We start from the raw sequence: 27,141 nt of genomic DNA on the forward strand, positions 1-27,141 counted from the left end.
CTTCCAGCTTTTCATGAAATCTTCAGTTAGTGATTATTTGCTTGGACAACATCTTGATCTACTCCAGGGTACCACAGGACTATGTGTCAAATTCATCCTGTAGTGTCTCCAAAAGCATTGTCTGTACTCCAAGCTGGAAAGTGCACATTTGATCTTGCCAAGATAGAACTCCTGGGCTGTTTAATTTTCACCTGAAGTCTGGACATAGATCCTGTGAAGGTTCAAGTAATCAGTAACGAAGCTCTCAAGTAACAAAGAAGATGTGCAGTGGTTCATAGATTTTTGCAAACTTCTGTTACCAGTTTATTTCTGCTTTCTCGCATATCATTATTTCCTTCCCTGGGCTACTGGGAAATGAAAAGCCATTCCAATGAGGTTTTCCAACAACCAGAGATGTTTGTATCCATACTTCTTCAGCACCCAGACTCCAGTAAAAAGACAGCATAAAGCACTATCTTTATAGTTCCTGCTCCTAACATTGCCCTTGCAGGGCACAGCACCAGATCAATCACCTTTGCTCTGCTCCTTTTACTTAAAAAGGTTAGCTGCAGTTGAAATCATTGACGGTGTTTTCAAGGTTTGGAAGCAGCATCTAAAGGCACACAGTATCCAGTAATATATGACCCAACCACAAGAGCCCGGAGCAACTATGCACAGCCTGGAAACTCAATCATTGCCAGGTTTGATGGTCTGTCTTATTCTCATGCTTTTATTTTGTGATCTGTGTGTCCCAGCCCCCACACAAACAGGAAGATGCCTCATCCAGACTCTCAAATGATGGAGCAGATGCCATTCACAGCCACAGTCTTGCAGCTAGAAACCTTTGCAACCACCCTGGAGTCACCTCCCTGACAGCACTTATTTCAAACCTGCCGAGAAGAATCATTTCACTCAGGCTCAGCTGTAGAACACCAGTGCAACCTGGACCAGTCCAAGATTTCTCTATTTTAAGTCTGAGGATGGCTTCTTGCATTATCATGGTCACCTTTATTTACGAGACGAAACGCTACACCTGGCACACAGAAAAGCTGTGACAGGACATTTTGGATTTATAAGATCCTGGGTCTAATCATCCAGGATTTTTGGTAGTTGTGTATCAAAGTTGAGGTATATGTGTAACCACCTGCCATTTTGTAGGCCTCCACTGTCAAGTAGGGTCACCTCTGAAAGTTGTTGAGATCCGGCTAAGGAAAAAAACCTTCCTGCTTTGAGGTTGCACAGGAAAATTGGCAGCATGATACATTGGGCCATTTTTGTTCCTGGCACACTCACAAGCATACCCTTCCGCTCACATACCAGACCCATCCTGTCTTTCGTAGCTCCCCCGCACTTCCGGCCCTGGTCTTCCTTGCCTACATGCATACCCTCGTGCTCTCTTCTTTTATTCTGTTATTGTAGCCAATCTCAACAAAGTATTTTTAGCAATCATCTGGAGTTGAATTTTTTTTGGCCTTGTCTACTTAATGAAGCTTACATTCTGATTAAAGAATGAATGTTGCATTGCTAATTGCTCCCCATAATTGGGTTCTGTAAAGTAAAATAAAGTTCTAAGTATGGAACTGCAAAATGTTCTGTTTAGCTGTCCTTCCCACTTAGATTAGATTTTCTAATTTCTTTCTGCAGAGTGTTTTTGATGTGCTGGATGGAGAGGAGATGCGCCGAGCTCGTACAAGATCCAATCCTTACGAGATGATCCGTGGAGCCTTCTTCCTAAACAGGTCAGAGAATAGACTACGCATTACGACATATTTGGTCAGTGAAGGGCAAACTCTTAACAAATGCCCATCTTACACTTACAGAGCTGCAATGAAGATGGGAAACATAGATTATGTCTTCGACCACATGTTTACAAACCCAAAGGATTCTCATGGGGTGAGGGTTTTCATTTATTTGTGTATCTCTGGTGGCTTCTCTGAATGGGAAAAGTGAGTAGGAAAATCCTTTGAGCTTTATTAAAATGGTAGTTGATTAAGCACCTCAGAAGCTAAGCAATTTAACAGATTGATGCAACTATTTACTTGGGAGATTGATTTAGTTGCGGTGATTAAATTTCTATCCTTTCTGTTTGCAGAAACCACTAATTAAAGAACGTGGTGCTGAACTGTTGTATTTTGCTGATGTATGTGCTGGCCCCGGTGGTTTCTCAGAATATGTCCTCTGGAGGAAGAAGTGGCATGCAAAAGGTTTTGGGATGACCTTAAAAGGACCAAATGATTTCAAATTGGAGGATTTCTATGCTGCATCTAGTGAGCTTTTTGAGCCTTACTATGGTAAGCACACAAAATTGTTTTCGTTTTTTTTTAAAAATCCTCAATAGATGCATGGTTTTCTGCAAGAACGTTAATTATCTAAGAATGGTCGCATTGGTCGCACTGGTGAATGATCTCTGGCGGGCTCGGGACAGGGGTTGCTCCTCTGTCCTAGTCCTGTTAGACCTCTCAGCGGCTTTTGATACCATCGACCATGGTATCTTACTGCGGCGTCTTCGGAGATTGGGAGTGGGAGGCACCGTCTTTCGGTGGTTCTCCTCCTACCTCCTGGGACGTTCGCAGTCGGTGTTGGCAGGAGGGCAGAGGTCGGCCTCGAGGCCTCTCATTTGTGGAGTCCCTCAGGGGTCGGTCCTCTCGCCTCTCCTGTTCACATCTATATGAAACCACTGGGTGAGATCATTCGTGGTTTTGGGGTTGGGTATCATCAATATGCGGATGATACCCAGCTTTTTATTTCTACCCCAAACCACCCCAGTGATGCCCTCGATATGATGTCCCGATGCCTGGAGGTGGTTCGGGTCTGGATGGGGAGGAACAGGCTTCGGCTCAACCCTGACAAGACTGATTGGCTGTGTGTGCCGGCGTCTCGGGAAATTCAGATTGTTCCACCGTTAACTATGGGGGGTGAGATATTACCCCCCGTAGATAGGGCTCGCAACTTGGGTGTCCTCCTAGACTCACAGCTCTCTTTGGAAGATCATATAGGAGCTGTGACTAGGGGGGCCTTCGCCCAGGTTCGCCTGGTGCGCCAGTTGCGGCCCTATCTGGACCGGGATGCCTTGCGCACAGTCACTCATGCACTCATGACCTCCTGTTTGGACTACTGCAACGCTCTCTACATGGGGCTGCCCTTGAAAACTACTCGGAGGCTCCAACTGGTGCAGAATGCGGCCGCGCGAGTTGTGGTGGGGGTGTCCCGATACTCCCATGTAACACCTCTACTCCGCGAGCTGCATTGGCTTCCGGTTGTCCTCCGGGTAAGATTCAAGGTGCTGGTTACGACCTATAAAGCCCTAAATGGCATGGGTCCGGGTTACTTACGGGAGCACCTGCGGCCGGCATCAACTTCCCTTCGTCCAGTGCGCTCCCACAGAGAGGGCTTCCTTAGGGTGCCGTCGGTCAAAGCGTGTCGACTGGCGGCCCCCAGGGGGAGGGCGTTCTCTGTGGGCGCGCCAGACCTGTGGAACCGTTTACCGGTGGAGCTCCGGATGGCTCCCGACCTTCGCTCCTTCCGACATGACCTAAAAACATATTTATTTGAACAAGCCGGCCTGGTCTGATGGGTTTAGGGGTATTTTAATGTTATTGTATTAATGTATTGAATTGGGCTGTAATATTTAATATTTTTTAAATTTTTGTATGTTGTATTTTATTGTATTGCCCTGTACACCGCCCTGAGTCCTTCGGGAGAAGGGCGTTATAGAAATTAAATTATTATTATTATTATTATTATTATTATTATTATTATTATTATTATTATTATTATTATTATTATTATTATTATTATTATTATTATTATTAATTATTATTATTATTATTATTATTATTGGGGAAAAAGTGGCAGTATTAGGATAAGAAAAATGGCTTTCCTTTTATTAATCAACATTCTAAAATATTTTCTGTTGAAAGGTGGGTAATTGTTTTTTAAAACAGGAGGTTTTTTAAAAAACCGATTCTTTGGGAAGTATGGTATTAATATATGTGATTCAAAGTCCCAAAAATAAATAAATAAATAAATAAATAAAATCAAAATCCTTGTTTTCCCACTTAGGTGAAGGAGGTGTTGAGGGAGATGGCGACATCACCCGTCCTGAGAACATTTCTGCCTTTCAGCAATTTGTGCTGGACAATACAGATCAGAAGGGGGTGCATTTCTTAATGGCTGATGGGGTACGTTTTCCCCCCCTCCTTTTCTTTTATCCTGTGGGCATTAACTTCAGCTTACCTTTCATAGCATTCTGTGACATGCAGCCAAATTAGGCAAATAACCATAATGCTTTCCTTTGAAACAACATCCTGGGTCATTCTGTTTTATCCTGGAACTGGATTAATGAACTGTGTTGAAATGAAAAATGTAAATAAACATATGTTCACTGAATGTCACCAACTTATGTTACAGATGTTCTTGAGAAAGGTAAGCTTTGATGTAATTACATTGCTGATTTTGATGAACGTAGATAGATGCCGAGCCTCTATTGGCAGTTAATAAAACACATTTTTATGTCCTAAGTGAAGCAAAACACTTTGAGAGTTTTTTGGTCAAGACAAGTACATTTTGTGAAAGGTCTGAGATATAGTTGACAAAGTTTATCTAGCTGCAATAGTTATAAAATATCTTGAATTGAACTTGATTCCTAGTATTATATGGACTTAACTATGCATAGTCAATATATTTTTATTTTATTTATTTTTTATTTTAATCCCATTTATATCCCGCCCTTCTCCGAAGACTCAGGGCGGCTTACAATCTAAGCACAAATCAAATGTGCTTAGCAGTAGCCTTCATTCTCTATATATGCCTGCTTATTATTAGGGTTTTCGCCCCCCCCCCCCAGCGGCATTATTACAAAGTCAGCTTATTGCCCCCAACAATCTGGGTCCTCATTTTACCTACCTCGGAAGGATGGAAGGCTGAGTCAACCTTGAGCCTGGTGGGAGGTGAACCTGCAATAATTGCAAGCAGCTGGTGTTACTTAAGGAGGCATTAGCCCACTGCTCCACCAAGGCTCTTAATATATTCCAGAGAAATATGTCTATATTTAATAACACGGCAAACTCTGGAGTCAAGAGCCTTTGAAACTCAATGAAAGTCAATTATCATCTCCTCATTAATGTTCAAGTTCCAAAAGACACTCTGGAGGTAAGATGAATCTGAACTCCATCCTTTTCCTTTCCATATATACCTCAAGTGTACAAGAGCTGAGTGCTGTTGTCCTCTGCCAGAATAACCTTGGTCATTGAACTGGACATTATTTAAAACCGATAGTGTATTACAACAGACTAGCAGTGGTTCCTTAAAAATTACTATAAAATAACCCCCATCTACATAAGGGCAGCAACTCCCGGAATGTCCAGTAATAGGATTATACAGAAAAATGAGGTGAAAGGGAAGACGTGATCTTTTAGACAGATGATGCCCATCAGCTTATAACCAGAGAGGAGATAGTTCACTACTGCTTTTATTTTCTGTTCTCTCCCTCGATCCCTAATCTACATCTCTCAGTTGTAATTTGGTGCTAAAATAAACAAGGGAAGGGAAGCAGAAAGGCGACAAGCACATTCTACTGTGGTTGGTGTTGGGAGGTGAGAAAGTTGCAGAAATGTTTTGCTCAGTCGGCCAAGGTGCAAACAGGGCACTCCAGAGAAGAAAAGATTAGTTCTGATAGTGGATTGGTTGGAAGATAGCACTAAAAAAGACACTGAAGAGCCATTATTTTTTAATTATATAGATGATATTATATTAAACAATTACGTATTTAACTTTGTGTGTTTCAGGGCTTCTCAGTAGAAGGGCAGGAAAACATCCAAGAGATCTTAAGCAAGCAGCTGACTCTTTGTCAGTTCCTCACAGGACTCTCTGTTATACGGACAGGTGCCGTCCCATTTTGGCTTACCTCTGTATTTTATCCTCCTCTGTGATTTTGGTGGTAGATATTCTCCAGTCTCTTTTGTCTTTCTCTATTTATGAAGCCTTTCCTTTGAAAGTATTTGTGCAAACTTTGGACTGTAAGTGACAAGGTTCGCCAGTTTGGGCTGTTTTTGTTTGTATTTTATTTTTTTTGTCATTGTGAATTGCTGTTTCTAAAATGTAGATATTCTTGTAGAGGCCTTTATAGTAATAGTGTTAAATTGGATGTATTGTGATGTGTCCATAAGTACTTATGCCATTGCAACCTGGACAACTTGTAGCTTCTGAATGTGTTAAAAGAGTAGCCCCATGTAGAGTGCATTGCAGTAATCCAAATGAGAGCTGAACAAGATATGCCTGAACCAGGGTTGCATGAAACAAAAAAGGACACAATTGGATTTGTGCAATGGCCTTGACTACCACCAGCTCATCAAAATCTTCACAATTTAATTTTTCAAGATGTCTGTGGGTAAGGTTTTATTGCTATGATAAATTATGTAGCAGATGGATATCTAATAAAGCCTGGGACAGAATGAGAAAACATACACTCAGTTCTTTGATGAGCCCATACTCATTAGGGAGCTACAGCCAGAGCATTCTTGTCTTGATTTCATTTAGGTTTCAGAAAGATAAACTCAATTTCTTGATGGAAAGATGGAATATAAAAATAGTATGTGTTTTTCTCTTTTCATTGTTTTTTTTTCCTCCAGGAGGGCACTTTCTCTGCAAAACCTTTGACTTATTCACACCGTTCAGTGTTGGCCTTGTGTATTTGTTGTATTGCTGTTTTGAACGTCTGTCAATTTTCAAACCTGTGACAAGCCGTCCTGCAAATTCAGAAAGGTGAGATGTGAGAACTGTGAAGGCAATCTTTTTGAATGAGGAAACAGTGATAAAAGATCGGCTGTAGTTGTAATCTTGACACATGTTTTATGACTGGTTTTGGCTGTGAATTTTCCATTCTTGGAATCAGAGAAAGAGAAGGAACTATGCAAGGTAGTTGAGGGGGAGACAAGGGACACTGGGTAAGAATATTTTTTTTATTTGCCACCAAACTTTTTAAAAATGATAAATATTAGTAATCATGTAGGAAATGTTTCAATCAGCTATGATAGCTTAATATTTGGTGGCATATTAAAGTATGAATGGGACAAAATGACCACAATCTACAATTGATCAGAACCCACTGTTAGTTCATGCAGTTTTTTTCCCCCTGTCAGTTGCAGATAGTTTGGAAAAATAGCAAGGTCAGAGAAAGCATTAGATGATTCTGGGTCCATTGTCCTTCAAAAACTCTAGACTACAGGAAATACTGTACGTTTCTAATAGCATGATCTATGTTTCTTCAGAAGCATATATGCATGAGTTTAGCTTATAATCTAGCAAAAAAGTATTAACCATTGTGTAAAAAACTCACCCACAAAAAACAAGGAAAAAAGTCTTTTGTGCCTTTACAGGTATGTAATATGCCGTGGCTTAAAAGCTGGAATTGAAGAAGTGAGAGACTATCTTTTCACAGTGAACATCAAAATCAACCAGCTACGCAACTCTGAACAAGATGTTAATCTTGTTGTTCCTTTGGAAGTCATCAGAGGCGATCATGATTTCTATGACTATATGATCCACTCAAATAAAAGGTGGGTTAATACATTGAGAGAAAAAAAAACTATCTGCAGGAAAAAATAAAGGATTTTGTCTGCACAGTGGCATTCTTTTTGCCATTGATTTTACCAAGTATTTTTGCTGTCTGAAAATTATCAGTTACTTCACTGAATATCTTTTTAAATTTAATACGTTTACATAACAACATACTTTATAAGATACAAAAAGCAAATAATAAAATGCAAAGAAAGTTAAAAAAGAAATATGATATGAAGAAGACTCTATGTCTGAATTTTAAAACACAGTGAAAAAAGATAAAACACTTTTTAATTATTCTCCCATCCCCTTCTGTTTGTATCCCTAATCGCTGGCCACAGATTAGATAGTAGAACTTTACACCAAGCATTAGTAGATGTTGTTAGTTTCTATTGGAGCCCTGAAAAACACGTTCCAGGTATCCAGATCTGCCTTGCTTTGTAATATATTGTCTATAAGGGAGTCACTCCTGCTTGAATTAGTTAAACTTCTGTTGTGCCTGTATACTCTCAGTTGCAGCATTTTCTCCAAATGTAGTCTTCCATTCTGATATCATAGGCAAGATATCGCTTTTCCAAGACTCATTTTTTTCTCAAGCTAAAGAAGCCTAAGTCATTGTGTATGTTTGGCAAAAGGCAAGTTGTGAAATAGAATATTATATCCGATTCCTTACTTACTGAGGCTAGGCTAACCCAAGTTTTTGGGAGGCTGATTGTCTCCCGTGTGCACACTTGAAAATGATTGGAAAGAAACGCTTCAAACACCCATCTGTACTCGTGAGAGTAGACCCTTTGTTTTTCTAGTTTTCTGCGTTAAAGTCACCAAGTCTTCTTTCTTGCTTCTGTGACAGCCCAAAGAAAGGTTCTGCGTTAATAAATAACAGAGAGGTGCTACTATTTTTCTGCCTAAAGCATTGGCTTCAGCTCTTTGGAGGTGCAGGTATCCCTGTTGTGCAATAATATTATAGATAAGAACTCCAGTAATCACTAGAAACCTGGCTAATATTAATTTTCGGTTTTCTTTTATTTCACCCAATGAAAAATTATCATGGGCAAAAAGTGTAAATGAAATGCTCCTCAATTTCTAACAGTATCAGTGTGGTATGTTTTGTTATAATGTGGTACAAATGTACAGTAAATGTTTTATTTTTGTTATGCCTCTTATTTTTTTTATCCATATTTTGATTCATAAGACTTTCATTTAACAGGTTCTTCTGAATGCTTTAGAATAGACCTGTTTTCTCTTGCAGACTCTGTGCTGTTCAGATTAAAGCCCTGGCCAAAATTCATGCCTTTGTTCAAGACACGTAAGTAGATTTGATATTTTCAAAGTGTTCTACAAAACTATAGTTAAGGATTTTACTGGAAATTAATGTGTGGATTATTTGAGATGCGTGGTTAGTCACATGAATATAATCTTCATTTGTAGTGGTAAGGTACAAATTTAGCCATAGTATGATTACAGTGGGACTGATTTAAATTAGTAGGATTTTATTGTCTTTCAAGTCACTGGGCCCTACCTAGTGTGTTGTCACTAAATTTGTCCTATTGATTTTCCTTCAGTAGAAGCAGTGTTTTTTATGGCCCAAATCTGTAATATGGTAGGTTGGCTTTTTCTTATTTGAGCTACTATAGATTGAATTTTTTCAAAAGCAAGAATGCCATACTAATAGGGAAACAGGTTTATATGTGAGGCAGCATTGGGTTTCAAAAACTACAGGTAGCCATCAAATTACGACCATAATGGAGTCTGTCCATCATGGTCGTAAGTCATGATGGTGGTAAAAAGTGGCTGTGTTGTCAAGTGTCCGAAGTTCAGTCATGTAGCCATGGGGAGGTGGTGGTGGTGGTGGTGGTAACTGTTGGAAGTTTGAATCTGAGTCATAAATAGCCCAAGGTAGGTCAGCTGTAACGTCAAATGGTTGCTAAGCAACCAGTTGTAAGTTGAGGACACCTGTGCTGTTTTTTTATGTATTATTTATTACTCATAAGGTCACCCAACTCAAGCAATGTGACTCAGTGACTAGATGAATGGATAGTAATAAGTTATCATTGAGTAGATGGGATAAAAAGAACCTGAACTATCTTTTTTGGTGGAAGATACAGACACTTATATATTCTTTTAGGACTTTGAATGAAGCACGTCAGGCTGATATCCGAAAAGAGTGCCTCCGACTTTGGGGGGTGAGTAAGACAAAGAAGCAAAATATTACACCCACTGTATTTTGTGGTTGTCAACTTTCTTAACCTAAGAACTAGGCTTCTGCATTCCAAATAAGAACATCATATATTTTCTATCAGAAAGAATTCTTTTGTCTTTAGAAGGTCAAGAGCTAGGCTCAGGATGACTCTTCGCAGCCAGATGAGGTCAGTTTTTAATAACATTGCAGGTTCAAATTGACCTAGTCTGGCACTATTATTTGTTTAAACTAGTTCTATTGTCAGCTTCATCCAGCTGACACAATCTTCCTTAATATGTCTGAAACACTGCTGGAAGTTAACTATTTTACAGGCAAAGTCTCATCCTTTTGCGAGTTACTCTTCTTTTACTCCTATCACTGTAGAGAAGACTTGGGAAGTTAAAATTATAGCATTTCATCTCTGAATCGATAATCCTGCTTCTTCTTCAGATGGCAGCTTGCTCTGCTAGTCTCTGTGAGAGTAAGAGAGACCCAGTTCTGTATACAAAAAGCACAGACTGCAGAGATTGCTATTTCTTGCTCCTGGAGCTCTGGATGGGTGGTCGGCACTCATTGTTGAGGAAGAAAAACTGCTGGCTGGCCCAGCTGACCAAAAAGATGATGGAGAGACATGGAATATATATCCCTTGTTTTTAGGAGAAAGGAAGCGAAAATAAAATTGCCATCTAACTTACCCCACAACTGTAATCACAGCACATATTTTGCCATCCTGAATGATGCAGTTATTATGGCAACAGTTTTGTCACCTGATTAAAAAAAACCTGTCATTGATCTATAAAAAATGCAGTTATAAGCAAGGAATCACAATGCAGTGTTTTCTCAACTAATTAACTCAGAGTAAGAAAAAATATCTTGATATTGTTATGATAGCTCCAAATTGAGATTGCTAGCTGAGAATTTGCAAAGATCTCTGAAACATTTTAGGTTTGAAATATTTTCTACGGGGTATTTCCCCCCCCAAATATAATAAATATTCACTGAAATTACAGAGTAAATAATGCAGCAGAATTAAATATAGTTTACTGCTAATAGTTGAAGGGAACTAGTAGTTTCATTGCAGGATGGTTTCTCTACATGGATCTTGGATTTGGGGGATTTTTATTGCCGCATGTTTTATAGGCTAGCGGTGTATTGCATGAAAGGTATTTTATTGATTTGAAAAGGAACTCTCATTCTCATTCACGTTTAAATGAACTGCCTAATTCTTTTGGATAATTTGCAGGCATGGACAAAGGCCACGCAGGTAGCTTATTATAACAGAAAATTCCCACTGTTCTTTGTGTGGGATTCATGAGGAAGGAGGATTGAGAAGATAAAAATATATGTGGAAAAGGATTTTTTTTTTGATTCAACAATAGCATCTACAAGGATTAAATTGTCTATTTTTTTTTCTTTATAGTAAAATGCTTTGCTTTCCCCCCCTTACATAATATAAAAGTCATGGAAATGTAGGTAATTTATAATTTTAAACTAACTAACTAATCTTTCTAGATTCCAGACCAAGCTCGAATTGCTCCATCCTCTTCTGATCCCTTGACGAAATTCTACGAACTAACTCAAGTAAGATTTTCTGCCCCACTTTCTGGGTTGAGGTGTTCAGAGGGCATTCATGCCCTGTGTGGTGCCATCGTAGAAAGCAAAGATTAAAAAAAAAAATAACCTGGCAAGACTTAATGGTCAGCTGTTCTTTGGTTAACAGTAAAGCTGCTGCTTGAAAGGCACTGTGAAAGGCTTTCAGTTAGACACCATGGTCAGGTGCGATTGGTTGGACCTTTTCTAAAACTATAGGAAAGGGGATATATAGAAAGAACAAGCTTAATGGAAGTTATTTGATGCTAAGATAGGCAGGCTGATACACATTTATCGTGCTGATAGGTTCTGAATGTAGCACATTGTGTTATCTCAGTACATAAAGCATAGTGATGTATTTTAATGCCAGTCATAGATTTTGTTCTGTACCAGCCTGCTACCGGCCCTGCAGAAAAGGCAGGGACAACCCCTTTACAAACGGCAAGAGGCTGGAATTAAGCCTGCCAAATTTATTAACATAAAACAGAGCAAAACAAGACACCAACCATGAAACAGGAGCTATGAAACAGGAACTATTCAAGCGGTTGCCTTCAGCAAACCAGCCCTCCCACACATTCCCCTTTTATACAGTTCAGGGCGTGGCTTCTCTCTGCCTCCTTCCGAGGTGCCCCATTGCCTTCCTCTGTTTACTCCTGATTGACTGCCTCCTGTGTCGGGCATCCTTGAACAGGGCCAGCTGTGGGTCATCTTCACGCTGTCAGGCTCACACAGCTGGGTCTCCGTCATGACCAGGTGGGAGGGGCCTGGCTGAGGGCTCTCATCAGCAAGCTCTCCAACCCCCTCAGCAAGCTCTCCAACCCCCTCAGCAAGCTCTTCAACACCCCCCTCCTCCTCTGAGTCGTCCGACCCAACTGCCGAACCCACAGGCTGACCCTGAATCACAACAGATTTAGCCTTTTGCTTTCCTCCACTTAAGTCATTTTCAGATGCTCTCATTATGCTTGGCCAGCTTGCTCAGTAGACGTGATTGATGAAAGTTACAGATCAGATCTCTGGAGGTCACCATATTGAAATAAACCGTGGAATTATCTTTCTTTCTGTCTCTTTCAATTTTGCTTTAGGGTACTAACATAGAGATCTTTAGTTATAAACCAACTCCTCTCAACTCAAAAACTTTGGACAAAATTCGACCAGTGCTGGATTACAGATGCATGGTATCGGGAAGTGAGCAGAGGTTCCTTCTGTCATTAGGGGTATGTGATAATTAAATATATTGGTTAATTATCAGTAGGTGAAATAGTATATTTTAAGTAAGATGGAATTTGTAAGATGGAATTTATTTATTTATTTAGTTATATTTATATACCGCCCTATTCCCTGAGGACTCAGGGCGGTTTACAGGGAATTAAAATCCAAAATACAAAAATTAAGAACCAAATTAAAAAATATTAAATTGACCCTGTACTCAATTAAAAAGAACCCCAAATTAAAATTTCTCCTCAGTCTGGGCCCGAGAGCTCGAAGAGCCAGGTCTTCAGGCCCCGGCGGAATGATCGGAGGTCGGGGGCAGTTCTCAGCTCCACCGGCAGCTGGTTCCAGAGGGCAGGCGCTCCCACCGAGAAGGCCCTATCCCTGGGTGTCACCCGCCGGCAATCTCTTACCGGCGGGGCCCTGAGCAGACCCTCCCTGTGGGAGCGCACTGGGCGAAGGGCGTTTGATGCCGGCAGCAGGTGTTCCCTCAAATATCCCGGACCCAGGCCATGTAGGGCTTTATAGGTGATAACCAGCACCTTGAATTTCACCCGGAGGGCAACCGGAAGCCAATGCAGCTCACGGAGTAGAGGTGTTACATGGGAGTATCGGGAAACCCCCATTACAACTCGCGCGGCCGCATTCTGCACCAGTTGAAGCCTCCGAGTGGTCTTCAAGGGCAGCCCCATGTAGAGAGCGTTACAGTAGTCCAAACGGGAGGTCACAAGCGCGTGAGTAACTGTGCGTAGGGCGTCTCGGTCCAGATAGGGACGCAACTGGCACACCAGACGAACCTGAGCAAAAGCCCCCCTGGTCACGGCTCCTATATGATCTTCGAAATTGAGCCGTGAATCCAGGAGGACGCCCAAGTTGCGAGCCCTATCGACGGGGGGTAACACCTCACCCCCCATCATTAAGGATGGAATAACTTGGTTAACCCGAGATGCCGATATGCACAGCCACTCAGTCTTGGCGGGATTGAGACGAAGCCTGTTTCTCCCCATCCAGACCTGAACCGCCTCCAGACACCGGGACATCACGGAGAGGGCATCACTGGGTTGGTTCGGGGTGGAAAGAAAAAGTTGGGTATCATCAGCGTACTGATGATACCCCACCCCAAAACCACGAATGATCTCGCCCAGCGGCTTCATATAGATGTTGAACAGGAGAGGCGAGAGAACCGGCCCCTGAGGAACTCCACAAATGAGAGACCTCGGGGCGGATCTCTGCCCTCCTGCCAACACCGACTGCGAGCGGCCCTGGAGGTAGGAGGAGAACCACCGTAGAACGGTGCCTCCCACTCCCAGCCCCCTGAGACGCCACAGTAGGATACCATGGTTGATGGTATAGAATGCCGCTGAGAGATCTAATAGGACCAGGACAGAGGAGCAACCCCTGTCCCTAGCCCTCCAGAGATCATTCACCAGCGCGACCAATGCCGTCTCCGTGCTGTGTCCGGGCCTGAAGCCCGATTGGTACGGGTCCAGATAATCAGTTTCCTCCAGGAACAGAGGGAGCTGACGCACCACCACGCTCTCAACAACCTTCGCCAGAAAGCGAAGGTTGGAGACTGGGCGGTAGTTGTTTAAAACAGCCGGGTCCAAAGCAGGCTTCTTGAGAAGGGGTCTCACCACCGCCTCCTTCAAGGCGGCAGGAAAGACACCCTCCTTCAAGGAAGCAGTTATTACTGCATGGAACCAGCCTCGTGTTCCCTCCCGAGCCGCATAAGCTAGCCAGGAGGGGCACGGATCCAACAAACAGGTGGTGGTGCTCAGTCTCCCCATGATCCTGTCCACATCATCAGGGGAAACAGGGTCGAACTCATTCCAGATAATGTGCTCAAGACCGCCTGATTCCTCCACATTAGACTCTGCCCAGTCAGAGTCCAAGCCGGTCCGGATCCGAGCGATTTTGTCCGCCAGATGATGACTAAACTCCTCGGCTCGTCCCTGCAAGGGATCCTCTCTCACCTCCTGATTAAGGAGGGTGTTTGTTTAGATTTTTTATTTTTTTCTTTCTGGTTGTCCAGGGGGTCACCAGGAGTCAACACTGACTCAAAGACAGCCAAAACGAATGAAAAGATAGTTTGACCAGTGGATTCTCCTTGTCATTGTGGAGATAAATGAAAATTTTGTTTCATAAATTGATGAAATACATCTGCTCATTTCATCAACGTTTGGTTGCAATAATTAATATTTCTTATGTGAAATTAAGTCTCACATTTTTGGGAATAGTTAAGAGAGGCTTGTTAAGTAAACTAAAAACTGTTTATCCTCTTTCCTAATAATATCTGTTTCATATCCTTCTTAAAACATCTTCCTAGTTTGGATGCACATTTCTCTCACCTGTTAATACTACAAACTGTTTGAGAGCATGTGGTTTCTTCAGCGCACTGCTTCTGTCTCTAATCTGTCTGCCTCCTTTTTTGCTTATATGCAGAAGTTTCAGATATACACATGGCTTGGTCGCCAATCAGATCGCTGGACCAAACTGGACTTGAAGATAGAACTGCCACGGGATACACTTCTTTCTGTGGAAATTGTTCCTGAGCTGAAAGGAGAGGTTGATGACCTTCAGAAATTTTTCTTTAGAAAATGTTTTTGGCTCCTTTCCTTCCCTGAATAGTGTGATGGATGAAAAGATAGAGGAGAAGAGAGCAAAGGCATAGTCCCTAACCAATATTTCTGCTGGCCCCATTTATAACCACTGTGCAGCTCTCAGTAAAGTGTCCCTCAGGAGATCTAGCCCTTGACGGAAAAAAAGATCTCTTATGTTTGGCTAGGAGTTTCTCAAACTCAGCAGCTTTAAGATGCATAGACTGCAGTTCCAGCGTGCTAGCAGGCAACTAAGGGAGCTGAAATCCACATATGTAAAAGTTGCTGAGGTTGAGAAACATTGGCTGAAAGCAGACTAACTGTGGCCACCATAGCAAAAAATACAGTATTTCCACTTTTTTGATGTAGGAAAAACATCAAAAACTTAAGGCCTGTAGTATAATCCCTAAAATAAGCATCGCATAGTTGAAAAGCAGAGGGAGTCTCAGAGAAAAACTCCGTAATGTTTCTTATCCCTGGGCCAAACAGGTGAGGTGGTTGAAGTGTTGACCTAGTGGCTGGAGGCTGAAAAGATTCAGATTGCATACTTCCAAGACAGAGTGGTTTTGCATTTGCAGGCATGATATAAATATAAATGGGATTAAAATAAAATAAAAAAAAGATAATTCTAGAGAAATAACTTCATTGACTCTTAAGCTTGTCTGTAAATCCAAAGCCACACCATAAAATAAAACATCAATAAAAAGGGAAAAAAAGAATATATAAAAGCCAGTCAGAAGATTAAAATTACTTTCCACCTCAAGGTTTATAGAAGGTAGTGGGGGAGAAATTGATAGGGGCATCTTTTGACTAAAAATTCCACTATTTAATCTTACTGAAATAATGAGATTGAATGCAAGTAGACCTCACTTAGCAACTGGCTCATACAGCAACTGTTCGCAGTTATGACAGTGGTGAAAAATAACTTTATGACCAATCCTTGCATTTATGACTTTTGCAGGTCTGTAAAGAAAAAAACACCCTGAAGTTGTTACAGTTTCACTTAATGACTGAATTTCTGATCCTAACTTACTGCATTCTATTCTGAGTATCTTCCAGTTGAACTAAAGTCTATCACTCTTCCTGAAAATCTGCATATTGGTCAAAACTGAAAAATATTAAATTTTAGATTAATAAACTGTGGTCACTCATGAGGACTACTGCTATATGCAGACATTCCTTTTTTTTCTTTTTTCTTTTTGCAAAGAGTAGCACTCTGAGATGTTCCTAATTCCCTTTCTTTCTAGGGCAAAGCCCAGCGAAAAATCAATGCCATTCACATCCTGGATGCTTTGGTGCTGAATGGCAGTGATGTTAGAGAACAGCATTTCAATCAGCGGTAAGTAGAGTTAGGGTAGACTGTTGCATAAATATATTTGTGGGATAGTGGGGCTCCTTTTGACTTTTCATCTGCTTTGTTCAAGACAATTCTTCAGATCAATATTTGTAGCAAACCTTTGTGTTTTCTTTTTGTCCATTTTATCAAAGGAGACATGCCTGTAGGAAAGAAGACTAGGTAACAACTAATCACCTTTCTGCAAAAGAGGCTTGAATTATTAAATCCAATCATTTTTTAATGTTTGTTTTGGGAATATCCGCCCAGCAGACACTGCAGAAAATTCTCATATAAATTCTACTAATAGTTTTTTCCAATACTGTGCCATGTATAAATCTTTCTTTTTGATTGCAGAATTCAGCTGGCAGAAAAGTTTGTGAAAGCTGTCTCTAAACCGAGCCGCCCAGATATGAGCCCCATCAGGTGAACAAGTCCTCTTGGATTTTTCTTGGCTTTGAGGTTACGAGGATGACGTATAATGAGTAGAATTTTGACATACTCTATTACCATTGGACAATGACAAAGGGTACAGATGGGGTTGGCCTTCCGAGAAGGCTTTTCCAGCACTTTGGGAGGACTTTCTCACATTGGAAATAAACATTTTACTCCTGGAAGAAAAAGCATATTTGGTGTAGAGGTTAAAACATCAGGCTAGAAACTGGGTGAGTTTTAGTCCCACCTTAGGCACAAAGTCAACTGTGTGACTTTGGGCCAGTCCCTCTCTCTCAGCCCTAGGAAGCAGGCAGTGGCAAACTACTTCTGAAAAATCTTTGCCAAGGACGCTACAGGGATGCGTCAAGGCACTTGCGCAGTCCACACTGACTCCAAGGCATCTCCCCCAAAAGCAAGCCCGTTTATGATTTTTATTTAGCATATATTGTATAACTCTGGAACAGACTTTCAAAAAGCCAGCTTTAATTTTCTCTACACGAATAATTCTGCATTTTTCTGATTTAGCAGCCATTGGGGGCAAGGTTAAGTTGGTTTCACGCTCAGCAGAATTGTTTGACTTTGCTATCTGGAATTACCAAATGGATGATGGGTGTTGTCGCAGTCCAACCATGTTTTAGATCTATAGATTCAATTCTGTAATGATCTTGAGAGTGAAACAATATTTAAAAACTATATGCAATTACTCTTTGTGGTATACTATATATTGTTTTTTTAGTCTTTTTCAGTCTTTTCTCCTTAATCACGAAGGCCACAGTTTCTCATTTTCTGTGGGGTCATCATATGCTTAAAGGGCAAGGTATTGAAAATACTCAGCAAACGTTCCGTAGCTTCTTCCCAGCTCTTTCTATAAGGGGCTTATAGGAAGTCTAGATACAGTTATTGATTGGAGCCTACATATCCAGCTTACTAATTTTCTTCCACAGAGTGAAGGAAGTGTACAGGCTAGAGGATATGGAAAAGATCTTTCTCAGGTAAGTTCTCATATTTTTTTTAAAAAAATAGTTTAATTTGCAGATTGAAAACTCAGAATTCTGCTTCTGTTTGGGAAAGCAGTATTATTAAGTTCTAATTGATCAGCCTGTAGAAAAAAGAAAATGTATAGACTGTATATTGGAAGGAAAATCACGTATTCCTTGTTGCCAAATCAATACGGTTAAAAAAAACCAACCGCAGTTTGATATGACAATATCACTTTTGCCTAAAACAAGAGTGGGATAGATGCTTACCTATTGGAAAACGGCTTGTTTTTTTTTTTAAAAAAATCAGTGTAACCTGTATGCAGTCATAGTTAGGGCTAAAAAATGTTTCATCAACATTCCTCATCACTTTACATCTTGTAAGCTATGAATTTCCTTTATGGCAGAGATTCATGGAAGAATTTGACCTTAGTTCCCCTCATAGTTTTTATGCTTATTATGCTTTATAATATTCTGAGTCCCTCAATACCTCATTCAAAGCCTTTGCGGGCATTTCGCCAACCTCCGATGAATGTAATGGCCTCAAGGTTCTACGAACCTCTGGAAATGGATGAGAAAGTTATTTCCTCAAACTGCACACTTCAAATTATTTCTATTAGCTCTGCAGTTCTTGAGGCTTCAGAATTCCCAGCCAGCAGCCATGTTTATCACAGGATTTCATGTTGAAGTTGGAAGGTGCACCATAATGTTATGGACAGGACTCCAATAGTAATAGTAATAGCATTAGCACTTAGACTTACATACCGCTTCACAGTGCTTTACAGCCCTCTCTAAGCAGTTTACAGAGTCAGCATATTGTCCCCAACAATCTGGGTCTTCATTTTACCGAACTCGGAAGGATGGAAGCCTGCGTCCACCTTGAGCCAATCGAATTGCCAAACTGCTGGCAGCTGGCAGTCAGCAGAAGTAACCTGCAGTACTGCACTCTAACCACTGTGCCACCATGGCTCTTAATTCTTGGAGGAGAGTAGAATTCTACATTTTTAAAAAATGGGTACCAAGCTTCATACAAAAATTGTGATCCAAACATCTTATAATTTCTTCATCTTTACAGCATCTGTCCGAGATAAATCACTATTTCTGATAGAGAGCTACGGTGTTGTATTGATTTGGCCAACACTGAATTTGTATTGAACAAGAATTTAAACTAGATCTCTTTGTCCAAGTCCTCTTTACCTGCTAGCAAGTCATATTGACTCTCAGAGCTTCTATGATTGTTTCTCATTCTTATTCTTTCTTTCTCTCTCTCTCTTCATATGTTTGGTAACTTAGGTTAGAAATGAAGGTTATCAAGAGCTCAGGTGGAATTCCACGGCTATCCTACACTGGTCGTGATGACAGGCATTTTGTACCTTTTGGATTGTACATCGTTCGGACTGTCAGCGGTAAATCAATTTCTAGTCATGCAAAATCTGATATAATAGTTCTCTTTTGTTTTTGATTTAATCTTCTTGGTTTCCTTCAAAGAGCCCTGGACAATGGCACGCAGCAAAACCTGTAACAGAAAGTTTTTCTACAATAAGGCAACACAGAAAGCCACATACGAACTGCCTCCAGAGTCTGTAGCACCATTTCAGTGAGTATTGAATTTGCAAATAGTAGCCATTCATCCAGGAGGGGGAAGCTAGATGCAGCGTCACATTAGAACTTTTTATTTATTTTATTTTCCCTTCTGTTCTGTAATGTGTGTACTAATTTTTAAAAACAATGAAAGCAAATAAAAACCCATTAGACAATTCTGAACCAATATGGCTTTCCAAGGCATTGTATTCCTTGTCGACCAAATTTCTTTTGTCTGATAAATCCTGGCGAGATATTTTAGATTCCGGTACAGATGCCTACTTGGATCCTGCATTCTTGTCAGCTTTCCTCCTTTTATGACAGGAAAAAAAAGGTGAAACAGAATTCACATGGGGATTGGGTAATTTACTTCTCACAAAAATTGCACATTAAACGTAATTTAGATTTACATTTAAAGAATGGGAAACCAGAAATTGGTTTCCAAGTGTAGGAATAGTCCAAGAGAAGACAGTTTTATCAGCACTTCTGGCAGTGGTTGGGAATTTTGGATGCTTATATCTTTAGCAAATAAAAATATTTACATTATATAAGTCAAAAGTAGAGACATGCATTAGTAATTCATTATTCCAAGCAGAAAGGTTTGTTTCTGTCCTGGGTCCTGCAACTAACCTGCTGGTCAAAGGGAGTGAGTTGTGAATTTGAAGTCCTCAGACTAAGGGAGAACTAAGAAGGCAGTTCATTATTGTTCATTTCTAATTTCTTAAATGAACTGTAGCAAATTTCTTTGGTTTACAAGTCCAGATCTAGTTTGTTACATATTTTACCATCTATCGCATTTGCTATTTGCATTTGCATCAACTGTTTTAGTTACTTTATAACAGGGGTGTCAAACTCAATTTCATTGAGGGCCACATCAGCATTGTGGTTGCCCTCGGGGGGCCGCGTGGGTGTGGCCTGGGTGGGCATGGCCTACTGGGTGGGCGTGGCTAGAGTGCGTATGGCCTACTGGGTGGGCATGGCCAGCTCTACATCGTTCGAATCAAGGGTGCCTATGGGGGCCTGGGCAGGAGTGAGACAGATCTGAGGGTCTCTGGCAGGAGGAGGGTCTCTGGGTCAGGGCCAAGGCAGAGGGGGCCGTTACCTCACTGTTTCCAGGATGGCTTCGGGGGCCACATGAAACCACTTCGTGGGCCGGATCCGGCCCCCGGGCCTTGTGTTTGACATGTCTGCTTTATATCATTTATAAATAAGCTCCATTTTTATTTTGTTTATAATTTATAATGGGATTACATTATATTTTAATTCATAGCTCTTTCCTTGCTTCTTTCCTAGGCTTGAATTACAATAATTCTTCCTATCAGAGAACCATCTTGGATGTCTGAAATTTTTTTGTAGTTGTAAATGACTTTCTGCATCTGATGACACATTAAAGATATTTTGCAGACAACATTGTGAAGTACAGATTGCTTTACAGCTTGGCATAAATAAATTCAGTCTATATTTTGGAAATGGATATGGGATGTGTCTTTCCCAGCTTGATTAAGCTTAATTCATCATTTCGTTGGGAGAGACTTTTTTTTAGAAAAATCTCTTCCCCTGATCAGTACTTGAGAGGACACAATTCTATCAAAGATGTGAACATTCCAACAACCAAACTCATCCTTTATGATCTTAAATTTGTGAAGCTTCTGTAGCCCTCAGTCAGCTGTGATCATTTTCCTTCACAACCTTTCTGTTTTATATTTTTGGAAAAACTTGTTTTGATTTACTTGCCTGAGGTTCTTTTGAGAAGACAGTCTTTGATCTTGTGGACTTCCTTTAAATTTCCAACTGCTTTCTGTAAGAAGTGTGCTCAACCATTCACTTTCCTCTGCCAAGCTTTTGTGTCATAAAGGAAGGCTAGAGATGTACAAATTTATTTCTCAGAGATGCTTCTCTCATTCATAGCTTTCTGATGAAATTTTCTCTGTTTCTCTGTATTATCTTTCTTCCATTTCCTTACTCTGTAACTTGGGGCTTCTTCCTGAATCTCTCATGTGAATTTCTGTCAGAACGTAAGAACTTTTTTTCTCCATTTTCTCAAAATAGTTCAAACAATTTTACTATCGCCTAATTTGTAATTTTTCTCATCTCGTTCCAACCAGTCTTTGTCATTCTGCCCACTTTGTATGCCATGCCAGGGACAAGAAATCTTTTAGTTGATATTTACACTTTTGACATCTTGAGAACATGACAACAACAATAATAAAATAACAACAACAGCAACAACAATAACAATAATGTTGGAAGGGACCTTGGAGGTCCTCTAGTCCAACCCCACCCTGCTCAGGTAGGAAATCCTATATCATTTCAAATTGTTGTCCAGTCTCTTCTTAAAAACGTCCAGTGTTGGAGCATTTACAGCTTCTGCAGGCAGGTTGTTCCACTGATTAATTGTTCTAACTGTCAGGAAATTTCTCCTTAGTTCTAGGTTGCTTCTCTCCTTGATTAGTTTCCATCCGTTGCTTCTTGTCCTGCCCTCGGGTGCTTTGGAGAATAGCTTGGTTCCCTTTTCTTTGTGGCAGCCCCTGAGATATTGGAACACTGCTATCATGTCCCCCCTCGCCCTTCTCTTCATTAAACTAGACATACCCAATTCCAGCAACCGTTCCCTATATGTTTTAGCCTCCAGTCCCCTAATCATCTTTGTTGCTCTTCTCTGTACTCTTTCTAGAGACTCAACATCATGGTGACCAAAACTGGATGCAGTATTCCAAGTGTAGCCTTACCAAGGCGTTATAAAGTGGTATTAACACTTCATATGATCTTGATTCTATCCCTCTGTTAATGCAGCCTAGCACTGTGTTGGCTGTTTTGGCAGCTGCAGTACACTGCTGGCTCATACTGTAAAGTGGCATTGTAAAGTGGTATTAACACTTCATGTGGTGAGGGCGCGCTTCTAAAATTGCTATTATTTGGAGTGGGAGTGGAGATAGTTTGCCATCATGATTATGGATAGTCATAAAACTTTCACTTATGTACCATCTTGTTTCCTGCTATCACTTCTAGGTTTTCATCATGCTTTTTGTTATGTAGAAAGTGTGCAGATGGGTGTGCTTTCAAACAGAACAGTGAGATGCAGCTGCCCCCCTTTTTATTTACAGATTCAGATGCACTTTTTCCAAGAAACATGATCCTAAATATTAATGTTTATCTTTGCAGTATTGCAGCATCCCATTTTTTAAATTAAAAGAATATTGGAAAAAAAACATTTAGTTTAGTTTAGTTTAGTTTTATTTGATTTCTATACCGCCCTTCTCCCTAGGGACTCAGGGCGGTTCACAGGGCATATATAAATCACGATACAAAAGTTAAAAGGAAATTAAACCAGTGCCCAGTTAAAAACAACAATAATAAAATACTAAAAATCAATTTAAAAACCCATATTCCCCATCAGGCCAGACCAGCTAATTCAAATAAGTGGGTCTTCAGCCCGCGGGGGAAGGTTCGGAGGTCTGATGCCATCCGGAGCTCAACCGGCAGTTGGTTCCATAATGCCGGAGCGCCCACAGAGAAGGCCCTCCCCCTGGGGGCCACCAGTCGACATTCCCTGACCGGAGGCACCCTGAGGAGGCCCTCTCTGTGGGCACGTACTGGGCGGAGGGAAGTTGACGCCGGCAGCAGGTGGTCCCCGAGGTAGCCCGGACCCATGCCATGTAAGGACTTAAAGATCATAACCAGGACCTTGAACCTCACACGGAAGACAACTGGTAGCCAATGCAGCTCGCGGAGCAAAGGTGTAACATGGGAGTACCGGGAAACTCCCAAGACAACTCTCGCGGCCGCATTCTGTACCAGTTGGAGCCTCCGAGTGGTCTTCAAGGGAAGCCCCATGTAGAGAGCATTACAGTAGTCAAGGCGAGAGGTCACGAGCGCATGAGTGACCGTACACAGAGCATCCCGGTCCAGATAGGGCCGCAAGGGGTAACTGGATGGATGGAAGGGTAGCATAGTAAATATTTCATTATTACTTTAGTTTCTCTTTTTAATGAAGGTGCATGTAGTTCTCACATCCAAGACTGCCAAGATTTGTGAAATCCCTGATTTGTTTATAGCTTTCCTCCTCTTTTAGTGATGAATTTGACAAGATACTGTGAATCCTTTGAGCCTCTTTTCTTTGCTCTCTAAGTACAGTAAATAATGTTTTGTACAAACTTTCCTCTTTATTTTATCATCACACTGAATACTTTTTCTGATAGTACTTTGTTAATAAAAGGAAGCTTTTTGAATTATTCTGAGTGTGATTTTAGTAATGGATGCATTTCATTACCATGTGAGCTTTAGTGTGTTAGACACTGATATATGTTCTTGACACAATGTTTTGAATCCAATAATCTCTTTAAAATACTGTAAATAAATAGACTCTGAATATTAAATGCTAGTAATTGTTGGGCCTGGATGTAATTTCTTGCTATGAGGTGCTTGGTTTTTATCAATTTGACAGCAGTCTCAAGTCAAGAGAATCTGAGGTCTGGAGCACTTATTCAGTAAGATGGTTTAAAATACGGGACGTGTGCATGCATGAGCACACACATGTTTAAGTATGTATCAAAGTTCTGCATTTACACATTGCTATAGTTCCGACTGCATTTATTTTGTCAGATCTTTCTGTGTGAACCATTTTTATATATTCTTGTGAGTTTGCTTCATTTCCTTTGCCAGATACTTTAACATTCTCGATTTCTGTGTTTGGGCTATCATCCCATCCATCTATGTTCTGACTTGATATAAAAATAAAACAGTTTCTGGTATTTTATCTTCTATGTCTAGTTAGGGTGCCTTTGTAGTAGCAGTCCTTCTGATTGCAGAATATTTGATCTAGGTGAAGTTAGACATTTAATTAAGGTGCTTGATAGAGCAAAGACAAAAATTTATCCACATTTGATTAGATACTGACTGCTCTAAGTCGGCAAATCCAGCTTAAAATAGACATTTCCACTTTGCAGTTGAGGGCAGATTTCCCCTCCCTCCCCTGCTAACTGGACCTTCATGGGGAAATGTAAAGATAATGCCACAAAATATATTATTGACTCAAGTCAATCTAATTGTGTGAAGCACTAGAAAGTAAGACTGTGGACCGCCTGAACATTTCCTTTGGAGATGCTGGAAAGGCCCTGGCAGAGGGAGAAATAAATTTGAATTGGCTAGTGTAAAAATAGAGTGCTGTTTGCAGAAGGAGCGTTTCATCTTCTGAGAAATTGGCAGGCATTCTTTTGGATCAGAACATCAGGTTTCAGATGAGCATTTTTATATTTCAGGCTAATCATACTTAGCATTACCATTTGCTTATCCTGTGCTTACGGTAACAATAGTTCTGTAAGTGAGCCAACTCTCATAATAGTCCTTAAGTAATTGTGCTTATATTTTCCTCAAAGATTTTGTCCGTAGGCCCTGCAAGAGTGGGCCCCTCTGATTTAACTTGATAGTCCATGATGCATTTGCCCTGGTATTTTTGAGAAATTAGAAATGTTCGTGATTGGGGGGGGGGTGTCTTTATACTTGCAATCAATGCCAGTGGTATTTTAGCTGTTAGATTAGGACCAGGGATACCCATAGTAAATGAAGCTTCCAGGGGTGACTTCATGCCATTCATTATCTTTCAGCCCAATCTGTTCTTTATAGTCGTTGCTGGGATAAATTGGATGATGGTCCTGTTGGAAAGGATGGATATTAATCTACCAATGAAATAAAAGCATTGTCATTCCATCGGTTGGGCCAAATATTTTTACTGTTTTGTGTCTTTTTTTGCATGCAGCATCTGTTACTTCGGTCGCCTCTTCTGGGAATGGGATGACGGTGTCAAAATGCACGACTCTCCGAACAAAGAAGATTCAGAGAAACTATCGAAAGAAACTGTTCTGTCCTTCATCAGACAACATTTTACCCAGTGATTACTCTCTCATCGTATCGCAGGGTGTGGGGAATGACCCAGGCGTGGAATATTCAGCAGGGAGCCATGGAGAAAAACAGTTTTCAAAATGGTTCGATTGGATGATAAGGACTCAGTCCAAGAGAAATAGGAGAAAGCTTTGGATTGGAAACAGTGCAGTATATAAGTACCTGCTTCCTGGCCACATTAAGACTGGAGCAGTGCACGTTCTTCTGAATGGATCATCACTGGATCTTCTAGGGCTTCCCCCCTCACCCGGACCTCTGAGCTCTACTAGTAGGCAACAAAAGAAGAGGATGCACTGAACAGGTGGCATTTTGTAAAATGGGAGGCCAGACAGCTTTTGACAGAACTACTTAAAGGAGGACAGAAAAATGAATATCCTTTTAGTAATCCTTCTTGTTCCTTTCTCTGTGAATTCACTGGGAAGCATATTTGGTTTTTGTAATTTGGCTTGTGGATGCAGCCTAGATATTTTGAGAGGTCAGGTCTTAGCAGGAAGGAACCAGACAGGTAGTTTTTGAATTAATAACTTAGGTACGCTTGCTGTCTACATAACTTGTGACTCTCATCAACGTTGGAGTTTTATGCTTCTATGCAAGTAAATATATTATGCTTTTTTCACTCTCCACCTTCAAATATGCCAGTCCCAAGTATTTTTTCCTCTGAATTCTATACCCAATACTTTCCCTTCAGAAAGTAAAGATTTTCAATTTAGAGAATTGGCTTTAGAGGAACTATATAGATTAGATGTAAAAAGCTGGTAACGGTATTTAAAGCACTCCATGGCATGGGGCCGGAGTACCTCAGGGAACATCTGCTGCCGGCATCAAGCTCCCTGCGCCCTGTGCGTTCCCACAGAGAGGGCCTCCTCAGGGTGCCACCGATCAGAGAATGCCGATTGGTGGCCCCCAGGGGGAGATCCTTCTCTGTGGGCGCTCCGGAGCTGTGGAATCAGCTACCGGTTGAGCTCCGGATGGCGCCCGATCTTCGCTCCTTTCGTCGCGATCTCAAGACATTTCTGTTTGTACAAGCCGGCCTAGCCTGAGGGGGAGTGTTGGGGTTATTTTATTTTTCGTTTTTTAACTTTTCTGGGGGTTTTTAGTGTTGTATTTATATTGTTTTTAACTAGGGCAATTTGTTTAATCTTATTTTAATGTTTGTATTCGCTATTTTATTCTGCCCTGTGAACCGCCCTGAGTCCTCAGGGAGAAGGGCGGTATATAAATGTTATTAAATTAAATTAAATTAAAATTTTGCTTTACATACAAAAGGTGTTATCAATTTTTCAGGTTATATTTCTAGTTAAGAAGCTCATCGCAGGTTAGAATATTTCAGAAGGAAGATTTCATTGCAAGATTGATTTTAGTCTGTTATTAAAGAGCGATTGGCAGATAAGGTTGTATATGGAGTCTCAGTGGTAGACAAATTATCTGCTTTTACTTTATTCACTTTAGCTGTAACTAAAGGCCCTGGTTTGTGGCCTTCTAGGGAAACTATTTAAGGGATTTAAAAATCTTAAAAGTGTGTGTGCCTAGAAACCTTAAAGAAAAATTTATAGCAGTCCTGAAAAATGACTTCATGTTGATTCAGAGCCCAAATGTCCAGAGTACAAAGAGAAAGTTAGATTTGATCAGTGGATGGTTCAACTGGTTTTTGTTCTCCTACTGGTATGTGAAGGGTTGAGGTGAGGGGAAGGAGATAAAAATGTTTTGCTGAAAGAAATGTTTAGTGTTCTTTGAACCCATGTACCAGTTGTGATAATTTGTCTGTTTTTTGTCTGCATTGCCAATACAATCCTTATAATTTAGAAA

General features: G+C 40.8%; 1 protein-coding gene across 1 annotated transcript in view; it reads left to right on the top strand.

Moving 5' to 3' along the window:
* Positions 1-27,141, top strand: part of CMTR1 (cap methyltransferase 1) — a 46,079-nt gene extending 18,938 nt beyond the window's left edge. Inside the window, exons 7-24 of the mRNA XM_081313683.1 lie at positions 1,624-1,718; positions 1,800-1,872; positions 2,072-2,270; positions 4,042-4,160; positions 5,766-5,862; positions 6,609-6,741; positions 7,356-7,535; positions 8,786-8,842; positions 9,662-9,719; positions 11,228-11,296; positions 12,388-12,519; positions 14,957-15,079; positions 16,359-16,450; positions 16,802-16,870; positions 17,824-17,871; positions 19,150-19,262; positions 19,345-19,453; positions 25,193-27,141. Of these exons, the coding sequence (XP_081169809.1) occupies positions 1,624-1,718; positions 1,800-1,872; positions 2,072-2,270; positions 4,042-4,160; positions 5,766-5,862; positions 6,609-6,741; positions 7,356-7,535; positions 8,786-8,842; positions 9,662-9,719; positions 11,228-11,296; positions 12,388-12,519; positions 14,957-15,079; positions 16,359-16,450; positions 16,802-16,870; positions 17,824-17,871; positions 19,150-19,262; positions 19,345-19,453; positions 25,193-25,328 (1,902 nt within the window). The 3' untranslated portion in view covers positions 25,329-27,141. The remainder of the gene's footprint in view (positions 1-1,623; positions 1,719-1,799; positions 1,873-2,071; positions 2,271-4,041; positions 4,161-5,765; positions 5,863-6,608; positions 6,742-7,355; positions 7,536-8,785; positions 8,843-9,661; positions 9,720-11,227; positions 11,297-12,387; positions 12,520-14,956; positions 15,080-16,358; positions 16,451-16,801; positions 16,871-17,823; positions 17,872-19,149; positions 19,263-19,344; positions 19,454-25,192) is intronic.

Source organism: Vipera berus (genome assembly GCF_964194415.1).
Source record: "Vipera berus genome assembly, chromosome: 1".
Classification (NCBI taxonomy): Eukaryota; Metazoa; Chordata; class Lepidosauria; order Squamata; family Viperidae; genus Vipera; species Vipera berus.